Below are 24431 nucleotides of genomic sequence, written 5' to 3'. Positions count from 1 at the left end.
ATATTTTAGGGAATTTGTTTGGAAGTTATCAAAGTATTTTTATGGAAATTTAGAGGATATGTTTGTATATTTTGGAGAGTTTCATTGCTTTGATTTTATTTCAGTTTTCTATGCATTTTCAAGGGAATATGGGGAATTTATTACCAGTTTTTTGGGACTTGGACTGGGAATTTGGGGTAAGGAATGTCATTTGAAATTTTTAGGATTTTTTCTTAGAAAATTTTAGGGGTGGGGTGGGATGTTTCCATCATTGTCATGGAATTTTGAGGATTTTTTTGCAAAAATTTCTAGAATTTGTAAAAAAAAACATAAGGGGAAATTTGCTTGCAACTTTTCAGGAATTTGTGTGGAATTTTTGGTGAAATTCTTTTTGGGAATTTTCAGGCTTTATGAAGAAGTTTCACTGAAAGATTAGAGGACTATCTAAAGAAATATTTGGGTACTTTTCATGGGATATCTTAAAAATATTTTTTTAAACTATGGGACTGTTTTAGTTTTGGACAGGAAAATTTCCCAGAAATTCCTGTTTAACTAAAGACTGGTGTTTTAACTTATCAGACCGTGGGAGAAACTAAAGATGACGTCCGAACAAAGGCTCAGGTCTGAGGAGATGGACGCTGATGACAGACACGTTAGAATTTCTTTATTTCTTTATTTACTTCTTTATTTATTCATTTCTTTATCTGACCTGGTGTGAAAATCCCCAGAGGAGGAAGCTGAGCGAAGAGGCTCCGGTTTATTTTAGTTTAAAGGAAAGAGTCTTCATTTTTCCCCTTCAAAGTTAGATTTTGTCGCCACTGGTTCTTTTATTGTGAAGGCAGCAGCCGGAAGCTCTTGTTCTGCTGTGACGGTCTTGACGCGCATGCGCAGCAGCAGTCGGTAAAGTGTCCACGGGCTCCACATCCACATAGTTAAAATGAGCTCCATCGGTACCGGGGTGAGTGATTCTCTGCTTCTGTGAGCTTAAACTGGGCTTTAACTCTGCCGAGACCGTTTCATTTTACCCGGTTCAATCATTTAAAGTTAGAATTATCCGCTTTAGTCCGGGATATCTCTGAGTTTAACCCTGTTAGCCTGTTAGCCTGTTAGCCTGCTGAGTCACATCGAGGCCTGAAGCTAACGATGCTAACTGAAACTGAAAGTAGACAGAATTAAAAGTTCAAGACTAATTTAACATGAAAATAATGTTAACGAGAATAATTCACACTCTGGTTCTGGTTGGTTCTCATTCACATAAATATTCCCTCATCATTAAAACCAGGAATAAGGAGATGTAAGCAGAGAGGAGGCTAGCTGTTAGCATCAGTACTGAACTCCTCTGATAAACTCCGACTTTAGTTAAACTCCGACTTTAGTTATCCTCCGACTGAAGTTAAACTCTGACTTTAGTTAAACTCCGACTTTAGTTAACCTTTGACTTTAGTTAACCTCTGGCTTTAGTTATCCTCCGACTTAAGTTATCCTCCGACTTAAGTCATCCTCCGACTTTAGTTAAACTCTGACTTTAGTTAAACTCTGGCTTTAGTTATCCTCCGACTTAAGTTATCCTCCGACTTAAGTCATCCTCCGACTTTAGTTAAACTCTGACTTTAGTTAAACTCTGGCTTTAGTTATCCTCCGACTTAAGTTATCCTCCGACTTTAGTTAAACTCTGACTTTAGTTAAACTCTGGCTTTAGTTAAACTCTGGCTTTAGTTATCCTCCGACTTTAGTTATCCTCCGACTTAAGTTATCCTCCGACTTAAGTTAACCTCTGACTTTAGTTGAACTCTTGTTTTAGTTAAACTCTGGCTTTAGTTATCCTCTGACTTTAGTTAACCTCCGACTTAAGTTAAACTCTGACTTTAGTTAAACTCCGACTTTAGTTAAACTCTGACTTTAGTTATCCTCCGACTTTGGTTATCCTCCGACTTAAGTTATCCTCCGACTTTAGTTAAACTCTGACTTTAGTTAAACTCTGGCTTTAGTTATCCTCCGACTTAAGTTATCCTCCGACTTTAGTTAAACTCCGACTTAAGTTATCCTCCGACTTAAGTTAACCTCTGACTTTAGTTGAACTCTTGCTTTAGTTAAACTCTGACTTTAGTTTAACTCTGGCTTTAGTTAAACTCTGGCTTTAGTTATCCTCCGACTTTAGTTATCCTCCGACTTAAGTTATCCTCCGACTTAAGTTAACCTCTGACTTTAGTTGAACTCTTGTTTTAGTTAAACTCTGGCTTTAGTTAAACTCTGACTTTAGTTAACCTCTGGCTTTAGTTAAACTCTGGCTTTAGTTAAACTCCGACTTTAGTTAAACTCCGACTTTAGTTATCCTCCGACTTAAGTTAAACTCTGACTTTAGTTAAACTCCGACTTTAGTTAAACTCTGACTTTAGTTATCCTCCGACTTTGGTTATCCTCCGACTTAAGTTATCCTCCGACTTTAGTTAAACTCTGACTTTAGTTATCCTCCGACTTAAGTTATCCTCCGACTTTAGTTAAACTCTGACTTTAGTTAAACTCTGGCTTTAGTTATCCTCCGACTTAAGTTATCCTCCGACTTAAGTTATCCTCCGACTTTAGTTAAACTCCGACTTAAGTTAACCTCTGACTTTAGTTAACCTCCGACTTTAGTTAAACTCTGACTTTAGTTAACCTCCGACTTTAGTTAAACTCTGACTTTAGTTAACCTCCGACTTAAGTTATCCTCCGACTTTAGTTAAACTCTGGTTTTAGTTAAACTCTGGCTTTAGTTATCCTCCGACTTAAGTTATCCTCCGACTTAAGTCATCCTCCGACTTTAGTTAAACTCTGACTTTAGTTAAACTCTGGCTTTAGTTATCCTCCGACTTAAGTTATCCTCCGACTTTAGTTAAACTCTGACTTTAGTTAAACTCTGGCTTTAGTTATCCTCCGACTTTAGTTAAACTCCGACTTTAGTTAAACTCCGACTTAAGTTATCCCCCGACTTAAGTTAACCTCTGACTTTAGTTGAACTCTTGCTTTAGTTAAACTCTGACTTTAGTTAAACTCTGGCTTTAGTTAAACTCTGGCTTTAGTTATCCTCCGACTTTAGTTATCCTCCGACTTAAGTTATCCTCCGACTTAAGTTAACCTCTGACTTTAGTTGAACTCTTGCTTTAGTTAAACTCTGACTTTAGTTAACCTCTGGCTTTAGTTAAACTCTGGCTTTAGTTAAACTCCGACTTTAGTTAAACTCCGACTTTAGTTATCCTCCGACTTAAGTTAAACTCTGGCTTTAGTTAAACTCCGACTTTAGTTATCCTCCGACTTAAGTTAAACTCTGGCTTTAGTTAAACTCTGGCTTTAGTTAAACTCTGGCTTTAGTTAAACTCTGGCTTTAGTTAAACTCCGACTTTAGTTAAACTCCGGCTTTAGTTAAACTCTGGCTTTAGTTAAACTCTGGCTTTAGTTAAACTCCGACTTTAGTTATCCTCCGACTTAAGTTAAACTCTGACTTAAGTTAAACTCTGACTTTAGTTAAACTCTGGCTTTAGTTAAACTCTGGCTTTAGTTAAACTCTGGCTTTAGTTAAACTCTGGCTTTAGTTAAACTCTGGCTTTAGTTAAACTCTGGCTTTAGTTAAACTCTGGCTTTAGTTAAACTCTGGTTTTAGTTAAACTCTGGCTTTAGTTAAACTCTGGCTCTAGTTAAACTCTGGCTTTAGTTAAACTCTGGCTTTAGTTAAACTCTGGCTTTAGTTAAACTCTGGCTTTAGTTAAACTCTGGCTCTAGTTAAACTCTGGCTTTAGTTAAACTCTGGCTTTAGTTAAACTCTGGCTTTAGTTAAACTCTGGCTTTAGTTAAACTCTGGCTCTAGTTAAACTCTGGCTTTAGTTAAACTCTGGCTCTAGTTAAACTCTGGCTCTAGTTAAACTCTGGCTTTAGTTAAACTCTGGCTTTAGTTAAACTCTGGCTCTAGTTAAACTCTGGTTTTAGTTAAACTCTGGCTTTAGTTAAACTCTGGTTTTAGTTAAACTCTGGCTTTAGTTAAACTCTGGCTCTAGTTAAACTCTGGCTCTAGTTAAACTCTGGCTTTAGTTAAACTCTGGCTCTAGTTAAACTCTGGCTTTAGTTAAACTCTGGCTCTAGTTAAACTCTGGCTTTAGTTAAACTCTGGCTCTAGTTAAACTCTGGCTCTAGTTAAACTCTGGCTTTAGTTAAACTCTGGCTTTAGTTAAACTCTGGTTTTAGTTAAACTCTGGCTTTAGTTTAACTCTGGCTTTAGTTAAACTCTGGCTTTAGTTAAACTCTGGTTTTAGTTAAACTCTGGCTTTAGTTAAACTCTGGCTTTAGTTAAACTCTGGCTCTAGTTAAACTCTGGCTTTAGTTAAACTCTGGCTTTAGTTAAACTCTGGTTTTAGTTAAACTCTGGCTTTAGTTAAACTCTGGCTTTAGTTAAACTCTGGCTCTAGTTAAACTCTGGCTCTAGTTAAACTCTGGCTCTAGTTAAACTCTGGCTTTAGTTAAACTCTGGCTCTAGTTAAACTCTGGCTCTAGTTAAACTCTGGCTCTAGTTAAACTCTGGCTTTAGTTAAACTCTGGCTCTAGTTAAACTCTGGCTTTAGTTAAACTCTGGCTCTAGTTAAACTCTGGCTCTAGTTAAACTCTGGCTCTAGTTAAACTCTGGCTCTAGTTAAACTCTGGCTTTAGTTAAACTCTGGCTCTAGTTAAACTCTGGCTTTAGTTAAACCCTGGCTTTAGTTAAACTCTGGCTCTAGTTAAACTCTGGCTCTAGTTAAACTCTGGCTCTAGTTAAACTCTGGCTCTAGTTAAACTCTGGCTTTAGTTAAACTCTGGCTTTAGTTAAACTCTGGCTTTAGTTAAACTCTGGCTCTAGTTAAACTCTGGCTCTAGTTAAACTCTGGCTTTAGTTAAACTCTGGCTCTAGTTAAACTCTGGCTTTAGTTAAACTCTGGTTTTAGTTAAACTCTGGCTTTAGTTAAACTCTGGTTTTAGTTAAACTCTGGTTTTAGTTAAACTCTGGCTTTAGTTAAACTCTGGCTTTAGTTAAACTCTGGTTTTAGTTAAACTCTGGTTTTAGTTAAACTCTGGCTTTAGTTAAACTCTGGCTTTAGTTAAACTCTGGCTTTAGTTAAACTCTGGCTCTAGTTAAACTCTGGCTTTAGTTAAACTCCGGCTTTAGTTAAACTCCGGCTTTAGTTAAACTCCGGCTTTAGTTAAACTCTGGCTTTAGTTAAACTCTGGTTTTAGTTAAACTCTGGTTTTAGTTAAACTCTGGCTTTAGTTAAACTCTGGCTTTAGTTAAACTCTGGCTCTAGTTAAACTCTGGCTTTAGTTAAACTCTGGCTTTAGTTAAACTCTGGCTTTAGTTAAACTCTGGCTTTAGTTAAACTCTGGCTCTAGTTAAACTCTGACTTTAGTTAAACTCTGGCTTTAGTTAAACTCTGACTTTAGTTAAACTCCGACTTTAGTTATCCTTTGACTTTAGTTAACCTCTGGCTTTAGTTAAACTCTGGCTTCAGTTAAACTCCGACTTTAGTTAAACTCCGACTTTAGTTATCCTCCGACTTTAGTTATCCTCCGACTTTAGTTAAACTCTGACTTTAGTTAACCTCCGACTTTAGTTAAACTCTGACTTTAGTTAACCTCCGACTTTAGTTATCCTCCGACTTAAGTTAAACTCTGGCTTTAGTTAAACTCTGGCTTTAGTTATCCTCCGACTTTAGTTATCCTCCGACTTAAGTTATCCTCCGACTTTAGTTGAACTCTGACTTTAGTTAAACTCCGACTTTAGTTAACCTTTGACTTTAGTTATCCTCAGACTTTAGTTATCCTCCGACTTAAGTTATCCTCCGACTTTAGTTAAACTCCGACTTTAGTTAACCTTTGACTTTAGTTAACCTCTGGCTTTAGTTAAACTCTGGCTTTAGTTATCCTCCGACTTAAGTTAAACTCTGACTTTAGTTAAACTCTGGCTTTAGTTAAACTCCGACTTTAGTTAAACTCTGGCTTTGGTTAAACTCTGGCTTTAGTTAAACTCTGACTTTAGTTAAACTCCGACTTTAGTTATCCTCCGACTTAAGTTAAACTCTGGCTTTAGTTAAACTCTGGCTTTAGTTAAACTCCGACTTTAGTTATCCTCCGACTTAAGTTAAACTCTGGCTTTAGTTAAACTCTGGCTTTAGTTAAACTCTGGCTTTAGTTAAACTCCGACTTTAGTTAAACTCTGGCTTAAGTTAAACTCTGGCTTTAGCTAAACTCTGGCTTTAGTTAAACTCCGACTTTAGTTAAACTCTGGCTTTAGTTAAACTCTGGCTTTAGTTAAACTCTGGCTTTAGTTAAACTCTGGCTTTAGTTAAACTCTGGCTCTAGTTAAACTCTGGCTTTAGCTAAACTCTGGCTCTAGTTAAACTCTGGCTTTAGTTAAACTCTGGCTTTAGTTAAACTCTGGCTTTAGTTAAACTCTGGCTCTAGTTAAACTCTGGCTTTAGTTAAACTCTGGCTCTAGGTAAACTCTGGCTCTAGTTAAACTCTGGCTTCAGTTAAACTCTGGCTCTAGTTAAACTCTGGCTCTAGTTAAACTCTGGCTTTAGTTAAACTCTGGCTCTAGTTAAACTCTGGCTTTAGTTAAACTCTGGCTTTAGTTAAACTCTGGCTTTAGTTAAACTCTGGCTCTAGTTAAACTCTGGCTCTAGTTAAACTCTGGTTGTAGTTAAACTCTGGCTTTAGTTAAACTCTGGCTTTAGTTAAACTCTGGCTTTAGTTAAACTCTGGCTCTAGTTAAACTCTGGCTTTAGTTAAACTCTGGCTTTAGTTAAACTCTGGCTTTAGTTAAACTCTGGCTTTAGTTAAACTCTGGTTTTAGTTAAACTCTGGTTTTAGTTAAACTCTGGCTTTAGTTAAACTCTGGCTTTAGTTAAACTCTGGCTCTAGTTAAACTCTGGCTCTAGTTAAACTCTGGCTTTAGTTAAACTCTGGCTTTAGTTAAACTCTGGCTTTAGTTAAACTCTGGCTTTAGTTAAACTCTGGCTCTAGTTAAACTCTGACTTTAGTTAAACTCTGGCTTTAGTTAAACTCCGACTTTAGTTAAACTCCGACTTTAGTTATCCTTTGACTTTAGTTAACCTCTGGCTTTAGTTAAACTCTGGCTTCAGTTAAACTCCGACTTTAGTTAAACTCCGACTTTAGTTATCCTCCGACTTTAGTTATCCTCCGACTTAAGTTAAACTCTGACTTTAGTTAACCTCCGACTTTAGTTAAACTCTGACTTTAGTTAACCTCCGACTTTAGTTATCCTCCGACTCAAGTTAAACTCTGGCTTTAGTTAAACTCTGGCTTTAGTTAAACTCTGGCTTTAGTTATCCTCCGACTTTAGTTATCCTCCGACTTAAGTTATCCTTCGACTTTAGTTGAACTCTGACTTTAGTTAAACTCCGACTTTAGTTAACCTTTGACTTTAGTTATCCTCAGACTTTAGTTATCCTCCGACTTAAAATATCCTCCGACTTTAGTTAAACTCCGACTTTAGTTAACCTTTGACTTTAGTTAACCTCTGGCTTTAGTTAAACTCTGGCTTTAGTTATCCTCCGACTTAAGTTAAACTCTGACTTTAGTTAAACTCTGGCTTTAGTTAAACTCCGACTTTAGTTAAACTCTGGCTTTGGTTAAACTCTGGCTTTAGTTAAACTCTGACTTTAGTTAAACTCCGACTTTAGTTATCCTCCGACTTAAGTTAAACTCTGGCTTTAGTTAAACTCTGGCTTTAGTTAAACTCCGACTTTAGTTATCCTCCGACTTAAGTTAAACTCTGGCTTTAGTTAAACTCTGGCTTTAGTTAAACTCTGGCTTTAGTTAAACTCCGACTTTAGTTAAACTCTGGCTTAAGTTAAACTCTGGCTTTAGCTAAACTCTGGCTTTAGTTAAACTCCGACTTTAGTTAAACTCTGGCTTTAGTTAAACTCTGGCTTTAGTTAAACTCTGGCTTTAGTTAAACTCTGGCTTTAGTTAAACTCTGGCTCTAGTTAAACTCTGGCTTTAGCTAAACTCTGGCTCTAGTTAAACCCTGGCTTTAGTTAAACTCTGGCTCTAGTTAAACTCTGGCTCTAGTTAAACTCTGGCTTTAGTTAAACTCTGGCTTTAGTTAAACTCTGGCTCTAGTTAAACTCTGGCTTTAGTTAAACTCTGGCTTTAGTTAAACTCTGGCTTTAGTTAAACTCTGGCTTTAGTTAAACTCTGGCTTTAGTTAAACTCCGACTTTAGTTAAACTCTGGCTTAAGTTAAACTCTGGCTTTAGCTAAACTCTGGCTTTAGTTAAACTCCGACTTTAGTTAAACTCTGGCTTTAGTTAAACTCTGGCTTTAGTTAAACTCTGGCTTTAGTTAAACTCTGGCTTTAGTTAAACTCTGGCTCTAGTTAAACTCTGGCTTTAGCTAAACTCTGGCTCTAGTTAAACCCTGGCTTTAGTTAAACTCTGGCTCTAGTTAAACTCTGGCTCTAGTTAAACTCTGGCTTTAGTTAAACTCTGGCTTTAGTTAAACTCTGGCTCTAGTTAAACTCTGGCTTTAGTTAAACTCTGGCTCTAGGTAAACTCTGGCTCTAGTTAAACTCTGGCTTCAGTTAAACTCTGGCTCTAGTTAAACTCTGGCTCTAGTTAAACTCTGGCTTTAGTTAAACTCTGGCTTTAGTTAAACTCTGGCTCTAGTTAAACTCTGGCTCTAGTTAAACTCTGGCTTTAGTTAAACTCCGACTTTAGTTAAACTCCGGCTTTAGTTAAACTCTGGTTTTAGTTAAACTCTGGTTTAAACTCAGCGTCAGCTTCAGTTTCACCCTCTAACAGGCAGATGAACTCGTTAAGCTTTAATGAGTCTGAATAGAGCCAGGGCTTGATTATTCTGTTAAATTCAGAGAAAGTTCAGGATAAAGATGGAAACTTCTCTGATTGTGAATGAATTAAAGCACAGAAAACAACATTAGCTCATGTTTTAATCTCATGTTGGTCGTAAATTCACTCAGATTTTTAGGGAATTTGACAAAAAGACTCAGTGTGAGTTTTGAAAAGTTAAGGATCAATAAAGGTTCAGTCAGATAATCAGGAAATGGAAATAGATGAATTTCCTTGGTATCTGGTTAATTATCAGTGTTGAAGGCAGACTGAACTCTCAGGTCTTATTTAGTGTTCTCTAACTGATGAGGGTGGATGAGACTGGAGTGATGAACCGTTATAATAAACAGAGGTTAAATATTAGACTAATATGATGAGGCTACACGCTGAGATAACCCTGAGGATAACTGATGTGGTTCTGGTGTTTTGTCTGTATAAATTGTGTAAATGTGGTCCTGATATTATAATAATAATAACTGGTATGTGCTCTCCTTCCTGTCCATCCCCTCCAGTATGACCTGTCGGCCTCCACCTTCTCTCCGGATGGCCGAGTGTTCCAGGTGGAGTACGCCATGAAGGCGGTGGAGAACAGCAGGTCTGTCATCACTGAGCAGAGCAGTCTTTATCAGGGATTAAATCAGAGCAGAGAGGTGGATCACAGCGTCAGCAGCCTGTGAGCGTTAACAAGAACATTTCCACAGACGTCTGTAGCTACATGTTTGAGGGTTTCACTCTGGATCCTACAAACCTGGACATGATAGTCCAGCTCTAACCTCAGAGGGTTTCAGATGAAATGTTGAGTTTGTGTGAAGAATAGCAGCACCATTTAGAGGATGTTTAAAGAGCAGCGCTGTCTAAAGGGACAGTAGTTACTATGGCAGTATTTACAGTAGATCCAGCCACAGGAACGCAGCAAACTGGATTAGAAACATCTAAAAAAGCCAACAGAACCCTTACAGCTCAAACAATACACATCCAGTCTACAGACAACATCAGTCTGCTTCATTATTGATCAGACTGAGTCAGCTTTATTAGCCTGAGAACATCTGCACCACCAACACAGAGCACAGATGTAGGTCGTTTCCACTGAGCGGTCCGGCTCAGTTCGGTGTGGAACGGCACGCATTTTTTTGCGTTTCCATAGAGCAAAAGTTGGAAAGGGTCCCAAAAAACCGACCCGTACCGTCCCACTTTTCGGCACCCTTCCGTAGGGGTGCCAGTCTTACCTACCCGTACCAAAAAGGTGGAGCTGCACACAACAATAGGGGCTGCACTGATGTCACGTCAGCGCGTGACTCAGCTGCTCGCCTCCGGGCTTCAAAACACAGAAGTCTGCGCTGTGAGAAGCAGCGAAAACGGGACAAAAGCGGACCAATATCTGCCTAAATGGGAAATATTTGGACTTGAAGGAGATCCAAACTGTTTCCTGGTCTGTGGATGTTGGTATCTGACCACAAATCCAGTTTCCTGACGTTTATCTGGATGATTTTAGGAACACAAAGCAGAGCCTGAAGGCTCACATCAGCCTGATCCATCCATGATGGATGAGAAACTAAATTAATGCAGAAGTTTGTGAATACGAAGCCTTAGAACAGTTCATTCTCATCAGTGACTAGTTATTAATCTACGTCTTACGTTAGGTAACCTGTGGAAACATCGCTCTGTGGTTGTTGGACATGTTTGTAAAACTTCAGGCTGCAGACTATTTTAAAACCAGATCAGCGCATCCCGGGTTTCTGACTCAATCTAGTTTGATTTTAACACCAGCTGAACTTTAACTTTATTATTAATGTGGTGAATTCTCACAGTAGAGCTCTAAACTTTCATGTTTTGTCGTATAAACTGCTCTAGACTAGATATATTCACATATTAACGTAGCGTTACGACTCAGACCGTCTCTGTACACGTATTCATCAGCTGAGGATCTGGACTGACAGATGTTCACATCATTAGGATGGAGTTATTTACAAAAAAAGCCCTTCAGCTGAAATAAAGCTGTTTACTGTTTATTCCTACTGATTTCTGTCACTCATCCTTTTTATAACTCTGCAGCTGTAACAGCTGACTCGCGCTGTCTGTGACATGCATGCTTTTACAGCCCCGCCCACCAAACCATACCAAACCGAACTGGATCAAAGCGAACCCCCTGATGGAAACACGGCTATAGATAAGAGAAAATAGCTTTAATTATTGGTCTGTCAACATCAGACCAATAACATATTGTTATTATCACTGCATCCATGCAGAATAATGATAAAAGTAATCATAATGATAATAATAATAATAATAATAATAATATAATGATAATAATAATAATAATAATAATAATAATAATAATAAAAATATAATGATAATAATAATAATAATAATAATAATAATATAATGATAATAATAACAATAATAATAATAATAATATAATAACAATAACAATAATAATAATAATAATAATAATAATATAATGATAATAATAATAATAATAATAATAATAATATAATAACAATAACAGTAATAATAATAATAATAATAATATAATGATAATAATAATAATAATAAGAAGAAGAATAATATAATGATAATGATAATAATAATAATAATAAGAAGAAGAATACTATAATGATAATAATAATAATAATAATATAATGATAATAATAATAATAATAATTATAATAATAACAATATAATTATAATAATAATAATAATAATAATAATAATAATATAATAACAATAATAATAATAATAATAATAATATAATGATAATAATAATAATAAGAAGAATAATATAATGATAATAATAATAATAATAATAATAATAATATAATGATAATAATAATAATATAATGATAATAATATAATGATAATAATAATAATAATATAATGATAATAATAATAATAACAATAATAATAATAATAATAATAATAATAATATAATGATAATAATAATAATAATAATAATAATATAATGATAATAATAATAATAATATAATGATAATAATAATAATAATAATAATAATAATAATAATAATAATAATAATATAATGATAATAATAATAATAAGAAGAAGAATAATATAATGATAATAATAATAATAAGAAGAAGAATAATATAATGATAATAATAATAATAATAATAATGATAATAATAATAAGAAGAAGAACAATATAATGATAATAATAATAATAATAATAATGACAGAAAATACGTTTTTTTATTTGTCTGTTAAAAACATATCATGACTGCATCCATGAGGAATGATTGATCACCTGTTCTGTAACTGATCAGTCTGATTGATCACCTGTTCTCTAACTGATCAGTCTGATTGATCACCTGTTCTGTAACTGATCAGTCTGATTGATCACCTGTTCTGTAACTGATCAGTCTGATTGATCACCTGTTCTGTAACTGATCAGTCTGATTGATCACCTGTTCCGTAACTGATCAGTCTGATTGATCACCTGTTCTCTAACTGATCAGTCTGATTGATCACCTGTTCCGTAACTGATCAGTCTGATTGATCACCTGTTCCGTAACTGATCAGTCTGATTGATCACCTGTTCTCTAACTGATCAGTCTGATTGATCACCTGTTCTCTAACTGATCAGTCTGATTGATCACCTGTTCTCTAACTGATCAGTCTGATTGATCACCTGTTCTGTAACTGATCAGTCTGATTGATCACCTGTTCCGTAACTGATCAGTCTGATTGATCACCTGTTCTGTAACTGATCAGTCTGATTGATCACCTGTTCCGTAACTGATCAGTCTGATTGATCACCTGTTCCGTAACTGATCAGTCTGATTGATCACCTGTTCCGTAACTGATCAGTCTGATTGATCACCTGTTCCGTAACTGATCAGTCTGATTGATCACCTGTTCTCTAACCCTCTGGTTGTCGTCTTCGTCTTCAGCACGGCCATAGCGATCCGCTGTAAGGACGGCGTGGTGTTCGGGGTGGAGAAGCTGGTTCTGTCCAAACTCTATGAGGAGGGATCAAACAAACGCATCTTCAACATCGACAGACACGTTGGCATGGTAACCACAGAACTCCAGCACTGACCACAGTCTTTATTTCTGGGCCTCTTTAACCATTAGAAACTTAAAAACATTTAACTCTTTAACCTCTGCCTTTAACCATAAATAACCACCTGTGCCCTAAGTTTGTTAACACTTTTAAAATTATGAATTAATAATTTCATCTTCTGTGATCCTCTGAGCCTTGGCTCCTGGGTCCCCGCTCACACCAGGATCTGTCCCATGTGGCTGAAGAACTAAAGTATTTTGATCCTGTCTTCAGCCATGTGCAGAAGGTTTAGGCATATTTAGGGTGCTAAGGATCCTCCTCAGGATCACCTCCTCTAATACACCTAGAGACCACCCGTGGGTTTCAGACCCTTGGGACTGCCACAGCACAAGCATGGTAACCCTACTACCCACCTGGACCGTACCCTAGACCAGTGGTTCTCAAAAGGTGTGCTGTAGCACACAGGTGTGCCTTGAGGCGAGTCTAGGTGTGCGTGAGATTTTTTTGCTACTGGAAGTCATATTTACAACTATTTGGCAACACATGATTGATTTTTTTTTAATTTACATGATCAGTATTTTATAAACATTTATTTTCATGTACGGCTGCAAATTCTATTCACCTAATTTAAAAATCCCTGTAACACCTTAAAAGGAACGCCGTCTTTGCAGTTTGTTAAATCAGAAGGTGGGGGGATTGTTAGAACGAAACACATCAAAGGGCTTGATTGACGGAGGTTTGTGATGGAGGGAAATCAAGGGGAAATGGATCGTTGAGCGTATAAAACCCCAAAGAGCTGTTAATGAGGAAGACCCACCAATAACAAAAGAAAAAAAATCAGCCAGTAGACAATGTCATGATAATTATCTGTCATTTGGCTTATATTAGACATTAGATGCCATCGTAATGAACAGATTAAGTCAATATTAGGAAATGATTTTTTAACACGTTAGGTAGTTTTGCATGGAAATGAGTATGGTGTGCCTTGAAAACTTGGCTGGATGTTAGGTGTGCATTGGGCAAAAAAAGTTTGAGAACCACTGACCTAGACCATGTTTATGTACCCTAGACCATGTTTACTCCCCCATCTGCCCTTACTCCACCCTGGAGCTGTGGACTTTATTTTTAAAGTCTCTCTTTTTCTCTTGCCCCCCCCCCCCCCGCTCTCTCTAGGCCGTAGCGGGCCTGTTAGCTGACGCCCGCTCCCTCGCCGATGTCGCCAGAGAAGAGGCATCCAGCTTCAGATCGAACTACGGACATGACATTCCCCTGAAGGTGAGTCTGCTGAGGGGACGCTGTTGGACATAGTGCAGGGGGTCACACCAGAAAACCCAGACACGGTCTGAGCCTGTTTGACTAGTTCCGGACTCACCCTTCACCCGGGTACAGATAGAAAAGATGGATTCAGCACTACCAAGGATCAGGATTAAGCACACTGAAACACTGTGGAACTAGAAAATAAAACCATAAATCTACATTTAATCTAAGAGCTCCTTTTAGGAAACTTCAGGTCAGCTGACAAAAACCAGCACTGACTCAGTATCAGGATACGTTAGACCAGTCTAGTTAAGGAGGATCCAGCACTGACTCAGTATCAGGCTACGTTAGACCAGTCTAGTTAAGGAGGATCCAGCGCTGACTCAGTATCAGGATACGTTAGACCAGTCTAGTTAAGGAGGATCCAGCACTGACTCAGTATCAGGCTACGTTAGACCAGTCTAGTTAAGGAGGATCCAGCGCTGACTCAGTATCAGGATACGTTAGACCAGTCTAGTTAAGGAGGATCCAGCACTGACTCAGTATCAGGCTACGTTAGACCAGTCTAGTTAAGGAGGATCCAGCACTGACTCAGTATCAGGCTACGTTAGACCAGTCTAGTTAAGGAGGATCCAGCACTGACTCAGTATCAGGCTACGTTAGACCAGTCTAGTTAAGGAGGATCCAGCACTGACTCAGTATCAGGCTACGTTAGACCAGTCTAGTTAAGGAGGATCCAGCGCTGACTCAGTATCAGGATACGTTAGACCAGTCTAGTTAAGGAGGATCCAGCGCTGACTCAGTATCAGGATACGTTAGACCAGTCTAGTTAAGGAGGATCCAGCACTGACTCAGTATCAGGCTACGTTAGACCAGTCTAGTTAAGGAGGATCCAGCACTGACTCAGTATCAGGCTACGTTAGACCAGTCTAGTTAAGGAGGATCCAGCACTGACTCAGTATCAGGCTACGTTAGACCAGTCTAGTTAAGGAGGATCCAGCACTGACTCAGTATCAGGCGACGTGAGACCAGTCTAGTTAAGGAGGATCCAGCGCTGACTCAGTATCAGGATACGTTAGACCAGTCTAGTTAAGGAGGATCCAGCGCTGACTCAGTATCAGGATACGTTAGACCAGTCTAGTTAAGGAGGATCCAGCGCTGACTCAGTATCAGGATACGTTAGACCAGTCTAGTTAAGGAGGATCCAGCGCTGACTCAGTATCAGGATACGTTAGACCAGTCTAGTTAAGGAGGATCCAGCGCTGACTCAGTATCAGGATACGTTAGACCAGTCTAGTTAAGGAGGATCCAGCACTGACTCAGTATCAGGATACGTTAGACCAGTCTAGTTAAGGAGGATCCAGCACTGACTCAGTATCAGGATACGTTAGACCAGTCTAGTTAAGGAGGATCCAGCACTGACTCAGTATCAGGATACGTTAGACCAGTCTAGTTAAGGAGGATCCAGCACTGACTCAGTATCAGGATACGTTAGACCAGTCTAGTTAAGGAGGATCCAGCACTGACTCAGTATCAGGATACGTTAGACCAGTCTAGTTAAGGAGGATCCAGCACTGACTCAGTATCAGGATACGTTAGACCAGTCTAGTTAAGGAGGATCCAGCGCTGACTCAGTATCAGGCTCGTTAGACCAGTCTAGTTAAGGAGGATCCAGCACTGACTCAGTATCAGGATCGTTAGACCAGTCTAGTTAAGGAGGATCCAGCACTGACTCAGTATCAGGCCACGTTAGACCAGTCTAGGTTAAGGAGGATCCAGCGCTGACTCAGTATCAGGACGTTAGACCGTTAGACCAGTCTAGGTTAAGGAGGATCCAGGCGCTGGCTTAGTATCAGGCTCGTTAGACCAGTCTAGTTAAGGAGGATCCAGTGAGTTCAGTATCAGGATACCGTTAGACCAGTCTGAGTATTGGAGGATCCAGCGCTGACTCAGTATCAGGAAATCAGTTAGACCAGTCTAGTTAAGGAGGATCCAGCGCTTTGACTCAGTATCAGGATACGTTAGACCAGTCTAGTTAAGGAGGATCCAGCGCTGACTCAGTATCAGATCTTAGACCAGTCTAGTTAAGGAGGATCCAGCGCTGACTCAGTATCAGGATACGTTAGACCAGTCCAGGTAAGGAGGATCCAGCGCTGACTCAGCAGTATCAGGATTAGACCAGTCTAGTTAAGGAGGATCCAGCACTGACTCAGTATCAGGATACGTTAGACCAGTCAAGTTAAGGAGGATCCAGCACTGACTCAGTATCAGGATGCGTTAGACCAGTCTAGTTAAGGAGGATCCAGCACTGACTCAGTGAATCTGATCGTTAGACCAGTCTCTAGTTAAAGGCACTGACTCAGTATCAGGATACGTTAGACCAGTCTAGGTAAGGAGGATCCAGCACTGACTCAGTATCAGGATACGTTAGACCAGTCCAGGTAAGGAGGATCCAGCGCTGACTCAGTATCAGGATATTAGACCAGTCTGCTAAGGAGGATCCAGCGCATCAGTATCAGATCGTTAGACCAGTCTAGTTAAGGAGGATCCAGCACTGACTCAGTATCAGGATACGCTAGACCAGTCTAGTTAGGAGGATCAGCACTGACTCAGTATCAGGATATGTTAGACCAGTCTAGTTAAGGAGGATCCAGCACTGACTATCAACAGCTGTTACCAGTCTAGTTAAGGAGGATCCAGCACTGACTCAGTATCAGGATGAGTTAGACCAGTCTAGTTAAGGAGGATCAGAGCACTGACTCAGTATGGATCTAGACCAGTCTAGTTAAGGAGGATCCAGCACTGACTCAGTATCACCAGTCTAGGTAAGGTACATCTTAATGATGTTGACCCTGTCAGTACATGCGCTGATCTTGTAAAATAGTCTGCAGCCTGAAGTTTTACAAACACGTCCAACAACCACAGAGCGATGTTTCCACAGGTTACCTAAAGTAAGACGTAGATTAATAACTAGTTACTGATGAGAATGAACTGTTCTAAGGCTTCGTATTCACAAACTTCTGCATTAATTTAGTTTCTCATCCATCATGGATGGATCAGGCTGATGTGAGCCTTCAGGCTCTGCTTTGTGTTCCTAAAATCATCCAGATAAACGTCAGGAAACTGGATTTGTGGTCAGATACCAACATCCACAGACCAGGAAACAGTTTGGATCTCCTTCAAGTCCAAATATTTCCCATTTAGGCAGATATTGGTCCGCTTTTGTCCCGTTTTCGCTGCTTCTCACAGCGCAGACTTCTGTGTTTTGAAGGCGAGCAGCTTGTGTGCAGCTCCACCTGGCAAAGGGTGGAACAAAGATATTTATAACTCAGTCTAACTGACATCACTCATGTTTACATTAAAAAACTATTCTGAACCTAGAGCTGTTACTTTTTTAGTTCATTTGTGTACCAAACACACACAAACAGCTGATGTGGGTTTTCTCTCGAAATAAATGAGAGTATCCTGACAAGTGGTGAAATCAGACAGAAACCAATGATAACAGGCTGTCAGGATTAACACATGGAGATGTTTGGGGTCTGTTTTTGATTTTGCTGCTTAAATCAGGAATAAATAGAGCTGATGTTTTACATAAAGATTAAAAAGATGCACTGGCATAAGTCACATCAGAGACAGGTTAAAGTGTGAAGTCCAGCGTGGTCTGTAGCTAAGCTTCTGTTCCTAACGTGGATCAGACTGATAAACCACGTCATCAGAGCGTGTGTGAGAGCAGGATCCGGAGACTGGCAGACTGGTTTTGTCTCTATTAGTGTTGTCTTTTGGCTCTGACGAACTTTCTGCAGTTTCCAGTTCCTGCTGAATCAGCGCTCTGCCTCGTATTAGCCTTTGGCTAGGTCCTAATGCCCGCGGCTAACGCTAGGTTTAGCATCGTCAGGATGATGACCTTTAAATGACTTGTGAGATCAGTTGTGTTAAAACTCCAGGACTGGGGAGCACAGATGGTCGAGTGGTTTAAGGCGCGGCCCGGGTTCGAATCCGGCCTGTGGCCCTTTACCGCATGTCTCTCCCCACTCTCTTCCCTGTTTCCGAGTCTATCCACTGTCCTTCCTCTATCAAATAAAGGCATGAAAAGGCCCAAAAATAAATCTGTTAATAGTTTATTATCAGGATAATAAAAATATGTAAAATACATGCAATATCGGTCGATAATTTCCTGGGACAGATAATTACCGATAAAATAAAGCTAATGATTTTCCCCTGTGTTAGCGTAATGCCAAGCTAACGGTGTCTTCCTGTGTCTGCAGCACCTGTCAGACAGAGTGGCCATGTATGTCCACGCCTACACGCTCTACAGCGCCGTGCGGCCGTTCGGCTGCAGGTGAGTCTGAATCTTTGCTGATTACACTCACATGACTGAGGGCGGAGCCTTTATAACGTGGAGGGATGACGACTTCCCTCGTGGCCATCGGACCAATCCCTGAGCTGAACCTGAGCCTCTCACCTGGAGAGTCTTTGTTCTGAAGGAGCTCAGTGATTGGTTTGTTGTGTCAGAGAGGACTGTTATTTATGAAACCTCTAGTCTTCCTCTGCTCTTTTGATGATGATGATGATGATGATGTTTGCCTGCAGCTTCATCCTGGGCTCGTACGACAAAGACGACGGTCCTCAGCTCTACATGGTCGACCCATCAGGGATCTCATACGTGAGTCTGGTAGTCCGTCTGGTTTAACCCCTCAGACCCTGGATGGAAGCATGAAAAAACTGAGTCCATTAAAGTTTGTTTTCATCATTAACGAGTGATTAGGAATTTGCTTAAAATGTTGGGAAAAATTGCAACGGATTCAGGAATATTCATGGAAATTTAAGGGAATCTGTGTGGATTTTAAAGGAATATTTCCATTAAATTCAGCCCTTTTTAGTGTAAATGTTGATGCCTTAGACCCCCAACAACACTCAGCCTAAACTGTCCCAGTCTGCCCAGTAAGCCCTGTCTGTCTGTTTCCAGGGTTACTGGGGATGTGCCATCGGGAAAGCCAAACAGGCAGCAAAGACAGAGATCGAGAAGCTGCAGGTGAGTGTGAACCTCTACGTCCTGCTCAAACCTCAACAGCCATCAGAGTTTTAACCAGATGTATTCAGACTAATCAGGCTGAGCTCTGATGAGGGATTCAGAATGAGAGGTCAGATCTAGTCTGCCATCTTTACTGACACCATGGAGGAGGATGGATGGAGTTTCTTCATGCTGATTTATGGGCTGACTCTAACCCGCTGTGTCTGTGTGTAGATGAAGGAGATGACGTGCCGGGAGCTGGTCAAAGAGGTTGCTAAAATGTGAGTAACAACATTTTAAATAAACTTTATTGACACTGAGCTCCTGACAATCCTTACTAATGATGGTAGTGATGATAAACTTCACTCTAAGGAGAGATGGAACACCATTTCACACAAATACAGCACGCTTTAAACAATACAGGCATCATTTTAGTGCTCAGTCTTAAAACATCCAAAGCTTTAAAAACTACAGACCCAGATTTAAAAACTACAGATTTTTAACCAGAGAGACAGAAAATGGCCGTATCCATCTTTGGCACTCCTCTGGGTCAGGCCAAGTCAACCCAGACATCCCTCTCCCTGGCATCGTTTCTCAGTTCTAACCAGAGCTGTTCCCAGGCCAGACAGGACATGCTACCCCTCCAGCTGGCCCTGGGGTCTCCTCATAGTTTGATGTACCTGGAAGACCTCCACAGGGAGGTGACCAATAGGATCCTGATCAGATGTTGAAACACCTCAGCTTGCTCCCTCATTAATGCGAGCATCAGGGACAAAATCAGCCTGACAACAAAGAGTACTGTGTCCTGACAGCCCCTGAGCAATGCAGCATCATGTGACAGAACCTTGCTAATGATGCCAAGACGAGGTCATCCTTTAAAGCCTGTAAACGTTCCATCCTTGCCTTTAAAGACGATGTCATCCTTTAAAGCTTGTAAACGTTCCATCCTTGCCTTTAAAGACGATGTCATCCTTTAAAGCCCGTAAATGTTCCATCCCTGCTTTTAAAGACGAGGTCATCTTTTAAAGCCTGTAAATGTTCCATTCTTGCCTTTAAAGACGAGGTCATCCTTTAAAGCTTGTAAACGTTCCATCCTTGCCTTTAAAGACCATGTCATCCTTTAAAGCCCGTAAATGTTCCATCCCTGCCTTTAAAGACGAGGTCATCTTTTAAAGCCTGTAAATGTTCCATTCTTGCCTTTAAAGACGAGGTCATCCTTTAAAGCTTGTAAACGTTCCATCCTTGCCTTTAAAGACGATGTCATCCTTTAAAGCCCTAGCGTTCCATCCTTGCCTTTAAAGACGATGTCATCCTTTAAAGCCCGTAAATGTTCCATCCCTCCCTTTAAAGACGATGTCATCTTTTAAAGCCTGTAAACATTCCATCCTTGCCTTTAAAGACGAGGTCATCCTTTAAAGCCCGTAAATGTTCCATCCCTGCTTTTAAAGACGAGGTCATCTTTTAAAGCCTGTAAATGTTCCATTCTTGCCTTTAAAGACGATGTCATCCTTTCAAGCCTGTAAACGTTCCATCCTTGCCTTTAAAGACGAGGTCATCCTTTAAAGCTTGTAAACGTTCCATCCTTTCCTTTAAAGACCATGTCATCCTTTAAAGCCCGTAAATGTTCCATCCCTGCCTTTAAAGACGAGGTCATCTTTTAAAGCCTGTAAATGTTCCATCCCTGCCTTTAAAGACGATGTCATCCTTTAAAGCCTGTAAACGTTCCATCCTTGCCTTTAAAGACGATTTCATCCTTTAAAGCCCGTAAACGTTCCATCCTTGCCTTTAAAGACGTTGTCATCCTTTAAAGCCCGTAAATGTTCCATCCCTCCCTTTAAAGACGAGGGCATCCTTTAAAGCCTGTAAACGTTCCATCCTTGCCTTTAAAGACAATGTCATCCTTTAAAGCCCGTAAACGTTCCATCCTTGCCTTTAAAGACGATGTCATCCTTTAAAGCCCGTAAATGTTCCATCCCTGCTTTTAAAGACGAGGTCATCTTTTAAAGCCTGTAAATGTTCCATTCTTGCCTTTAAAGACGATGTCATCCTTTCAAGCCTGTAAACGTTCCATCCTTGCCTTTAAAGACGAGGTCATCCTTTAAAGCTTGTAAACGTTCCATCCTTTCCTTTAAAGACCATGTCATCCTTTAAAGCCCGTAAATGTTCCATCCCTGCCTTTAAAGACGAGGTCATCTTTTAAAGCCTGTAAATGTTCCATTCTTGCCTTTAAAGACGAGGTCATCCTTTAAAGCCCGTAAATGTTCCATCCCTGCTTTTAAAGACGAGGTCATCTTTTAAAGCCTGTAAATGTTCCATTCTTGCCTTTAAAGACGAGGTCATCCTTTAAAGCTTGTAAACGTTCCATCCTTGCCTTTAAAGACCATGTCATCCTTTAAAGCCCGTAAATGTTCCATCCCTGCCTTTAAAGACGAGGTCATCTTTTAAAGCCTGTAAATGTTCCATTCTTGCCTTTAAAGACGAGGTCATCCTTTAAAGCTTGTAAACGTTCCATCCTTGCCTTTAAAGACGATGTCATCCTTTAAAGCCCTAGCGTTCCATCCTTGCCTTTAAAGACGATGTCATCCTTTAAAGCCCGTAAATGTTCCATCCCTCCCTTTAAAGACGATGTCATCTTTTAAAGCCTGTAAACATTCCATCCTTGCCTTTAAAGACGAGGTCATCCTTTAAAGCTTGTAAACGTTCCATCCTTGCCTTTAAAGACGTTGTCATCCTTTAAAGCCCGTAAATGTTCCATCCCTGCCTTTAAAGACGATATCATCTTTTAAAGCCTGTAAACGTTCCATCCTTGCCTTTAAAGACGATGTCATCCTTTAAAGCCTGTAAACGTTCCATCCTGGCCTTTAAAGACGATTTCATCCTTTAAAGCCCGTAAACGTTCCATCCTTGCCTTTAAAGACGTTGTCATCCTTTAAAGCCCGTAAATGTTCAATCCCTCCCTTTAAAGACGAGGGCATCCTTTAAAGCCTGTAAACGTTCCATCCTTGCCTTTAAAGACAATGTCATCCTTTAAAGCCTGTAAACGTTCCATCCTTGCCTTTAAAGACGATGTTATCCTTTAAAGCCCGTAAACGTTCCACCCTTGCCTTTAAAGACGATGTCATCTTTTAAAGCCTGTAAACGTTCCATCCTTGCCTTTAAAGACAATGTCATCCTTTAAAGCCTGTAAACGTTCCATCCTTGCCTTTAAAGACGATGTTATCCTTTAAAGCCCGTAAACGTTCCACCCTTGCCTTTAAAGACGATGTCATCCTTTAAAGCCTGAAAACGTTACATCCTTTAAACCGGCTCTGTTCCTGACTCCTCCCACTGTCTCAGCCTGTCCAATAAGGATGTTCCTAACCCTCCCTCTTCTTCTTTCCCAGAATCTACATTGTTCATGACGAGGTGAAGGATAAAGCGTTTGAGCTGGAGCTCAGCTGGGTCGGTGAAGGTGAGCCTGTCTGTGTCGCTGATCTGTTTCTTCTTCCTGTTGTTAGCCAATCAAAAACCCTCGTTTTCTATCAGTGTCTGAATCCCTCCTTCTCCTTCCTGCAGTCACAAACGGACGACATGAGCTGGTACCCAAAGACATCAGAGAGGAGGCCGAGAAATACGCCAAGGTAAGACACAGATGGCCCCTACCTCACCCCTTCCTCACCCATACCTCAGCCCTACCTCACCCATACCTCAGCCCTTCCTCACCCCTTCCTCACCCATACCTCAGCCCTACCTCACCCCTTCCTCAGCCCTACCTCACCCCTTCCTCACCCATACCTCAGCCCTACCTCACCCCTTCCTCAGCCCTACCTCACCCCTTCCTCACCCATACCTCAGCCCTACCTCACCCATACCTCAGCCCTACCTCAGCCCTACCTCACCCCTTCCTCAGCCCTACCTCAGCCCTTCCTCACCCATACCTCAGCCCTACCTCAGCCCTACCTCACCCCTTCCTCAGCCCTACCTCAGCCCTTCCTCACCCATACCTCAGCCCTACCTCACCCATACCTCAGCCCTTCCTCACCCATACCTCAGCCCTACCTCACCCATACCTCAGCCCTACCTCACCCATACCTCAGCCCTACCTCACCCATACCTCACCCATACCTCAGCCCTACCTCACCCATACCTCACCCATACCTCAGCCATACCTCAGCCCTTCCTCAGCCCTACCTCAGCCCTACCTCACCCATACCTCAGCCCTACCTCAGCCCTACCTCACCCATACCTCAGCCCTACCTCAGCCCTACCTCACCCATACCTCAGCCCTACCTCGCCCATACCTCACCCATACCTCAGCCATACCTCAGCCCTTCCTCAGCCCTACCTCACCCATACCTCAGCCCTACCTCACCCATACCTCACCCATACCTCAGCCCTACCTCACCCATACCTCACCCATACCTCAGCCATACCTCAGCCCTTCCTCAGCCATACCTCAGCCCTACCTCACCCCTTCCTCACCCATACCTCAGCCCTACCTCACCCATACCTCAGCCCTTCCTCACCCCTTCCTCACCCATACCTCAGCCCTACCTCACCCCTTCCTCAGCCCTACCTCAGCCCTACCTCACCCCTTCCTCAGCCCTACCTCAGCCCTTCCTCACCCATACCTCAGCCCTACCTCACCCATACCTCAGCCCTTCCTCACCCATACCTCAGCCCTACCTCACCCATACCTCAGCCCTACCTCACCCATACCTCAGCCATACCTCAGCCCTTCCTCACCCATACCTCACCCCTACCTCAGCCCTACCTCACCCCTTCCTCACCCATACCTCACCCCTACCTCAGCCCTACCTCACCCATACCTCAGCCCTACCTCACCCATACCTCACCCATACCTCAGCCCTACCTCAGCCCTACCTCACCCCTCCCCAGCCCCTCTGTGTGCTTTCTCCTTCTAATGCTGGTGTCTCTGTTTCAGGACTCTCTGGAGGAGGAGGATGACTCTGATGAAGACAACATGTAAACTCAGCACTGGACCCCACACCCTTCATCTGAAGCCTTTTTTATGTTTTATAGCTCATCAACTTTCTCGTGGTTGTTTTTCTTTGGTTGGATGGATTTCAGCTTTGAAAATAAATGTTTGTGTACTACATATTTCTCCTGGAAATGTGAATGTGTTCATCTCAGAGGGAGACGGACAGACACTCAGACATGAGGATGAATCAGTCAGTAGCTGATTTCTCTCACATCTTTAAACACGTTTACAGACACATTTTCAATCTAAAAATCCCCAGGCTGATGCTCATGGCGTGTTTTTGCCGGTCCTGTAGCCTCCCATAAATCCACTAGAATA

General features: G+C 40.9%; 1 protein-coding gene across 1 annotated transcript; it reads left to right on the top strand.

Annotated features, from left to right (window-relative positions):
- Positions 1–800: 800 nt before the first annotated feature.
- Positions 801–24230, top strand: psma3 (proteasome 20S subunit alpha 3). Its single transcript, XM_041813430.1, has 11 exons — positions 801–937; positions 9358–9440; positions 12752–12875; positions 14038–14139; positions 18387–18460; positions 18712–18784; positions 19088–19153; positions 19367–19413; positions 22516–22583; positions 22688–22752; positions 24057–24230. The coding sequence occupies exons 1-11, from the start codon at positions 917–919 to the stop codon at positions 24099–24101; spliced, it is 768 nt and encodes a 255-aa protein (XP_041669364.1). The 5' UTR covers positions 801–916; the 3' UTR covers positions 24102–24230.
- The last annotated feature ends 201 nt before the right edge of the window (positions 24231–24431 follow it).

This window comes from Cheilinus undulatus, linkage group 18, assembly GCF_018320785.1.
Source record: "Cheilinus undulatus linkage group 18, ASM1832078v1, whole genome shotgun sequence".
NCBI classification, from domain to species: Eukaryota; Metazoa; Chordata; class Actinopteri; order Labriformes; family Labridae; genus Cheilinus; species Cheilinus undulatus.
Note: the sequence above shows the minus strand (reverse complement) of the source record. Positions and strands in the feature narration are given on the sequence as shown.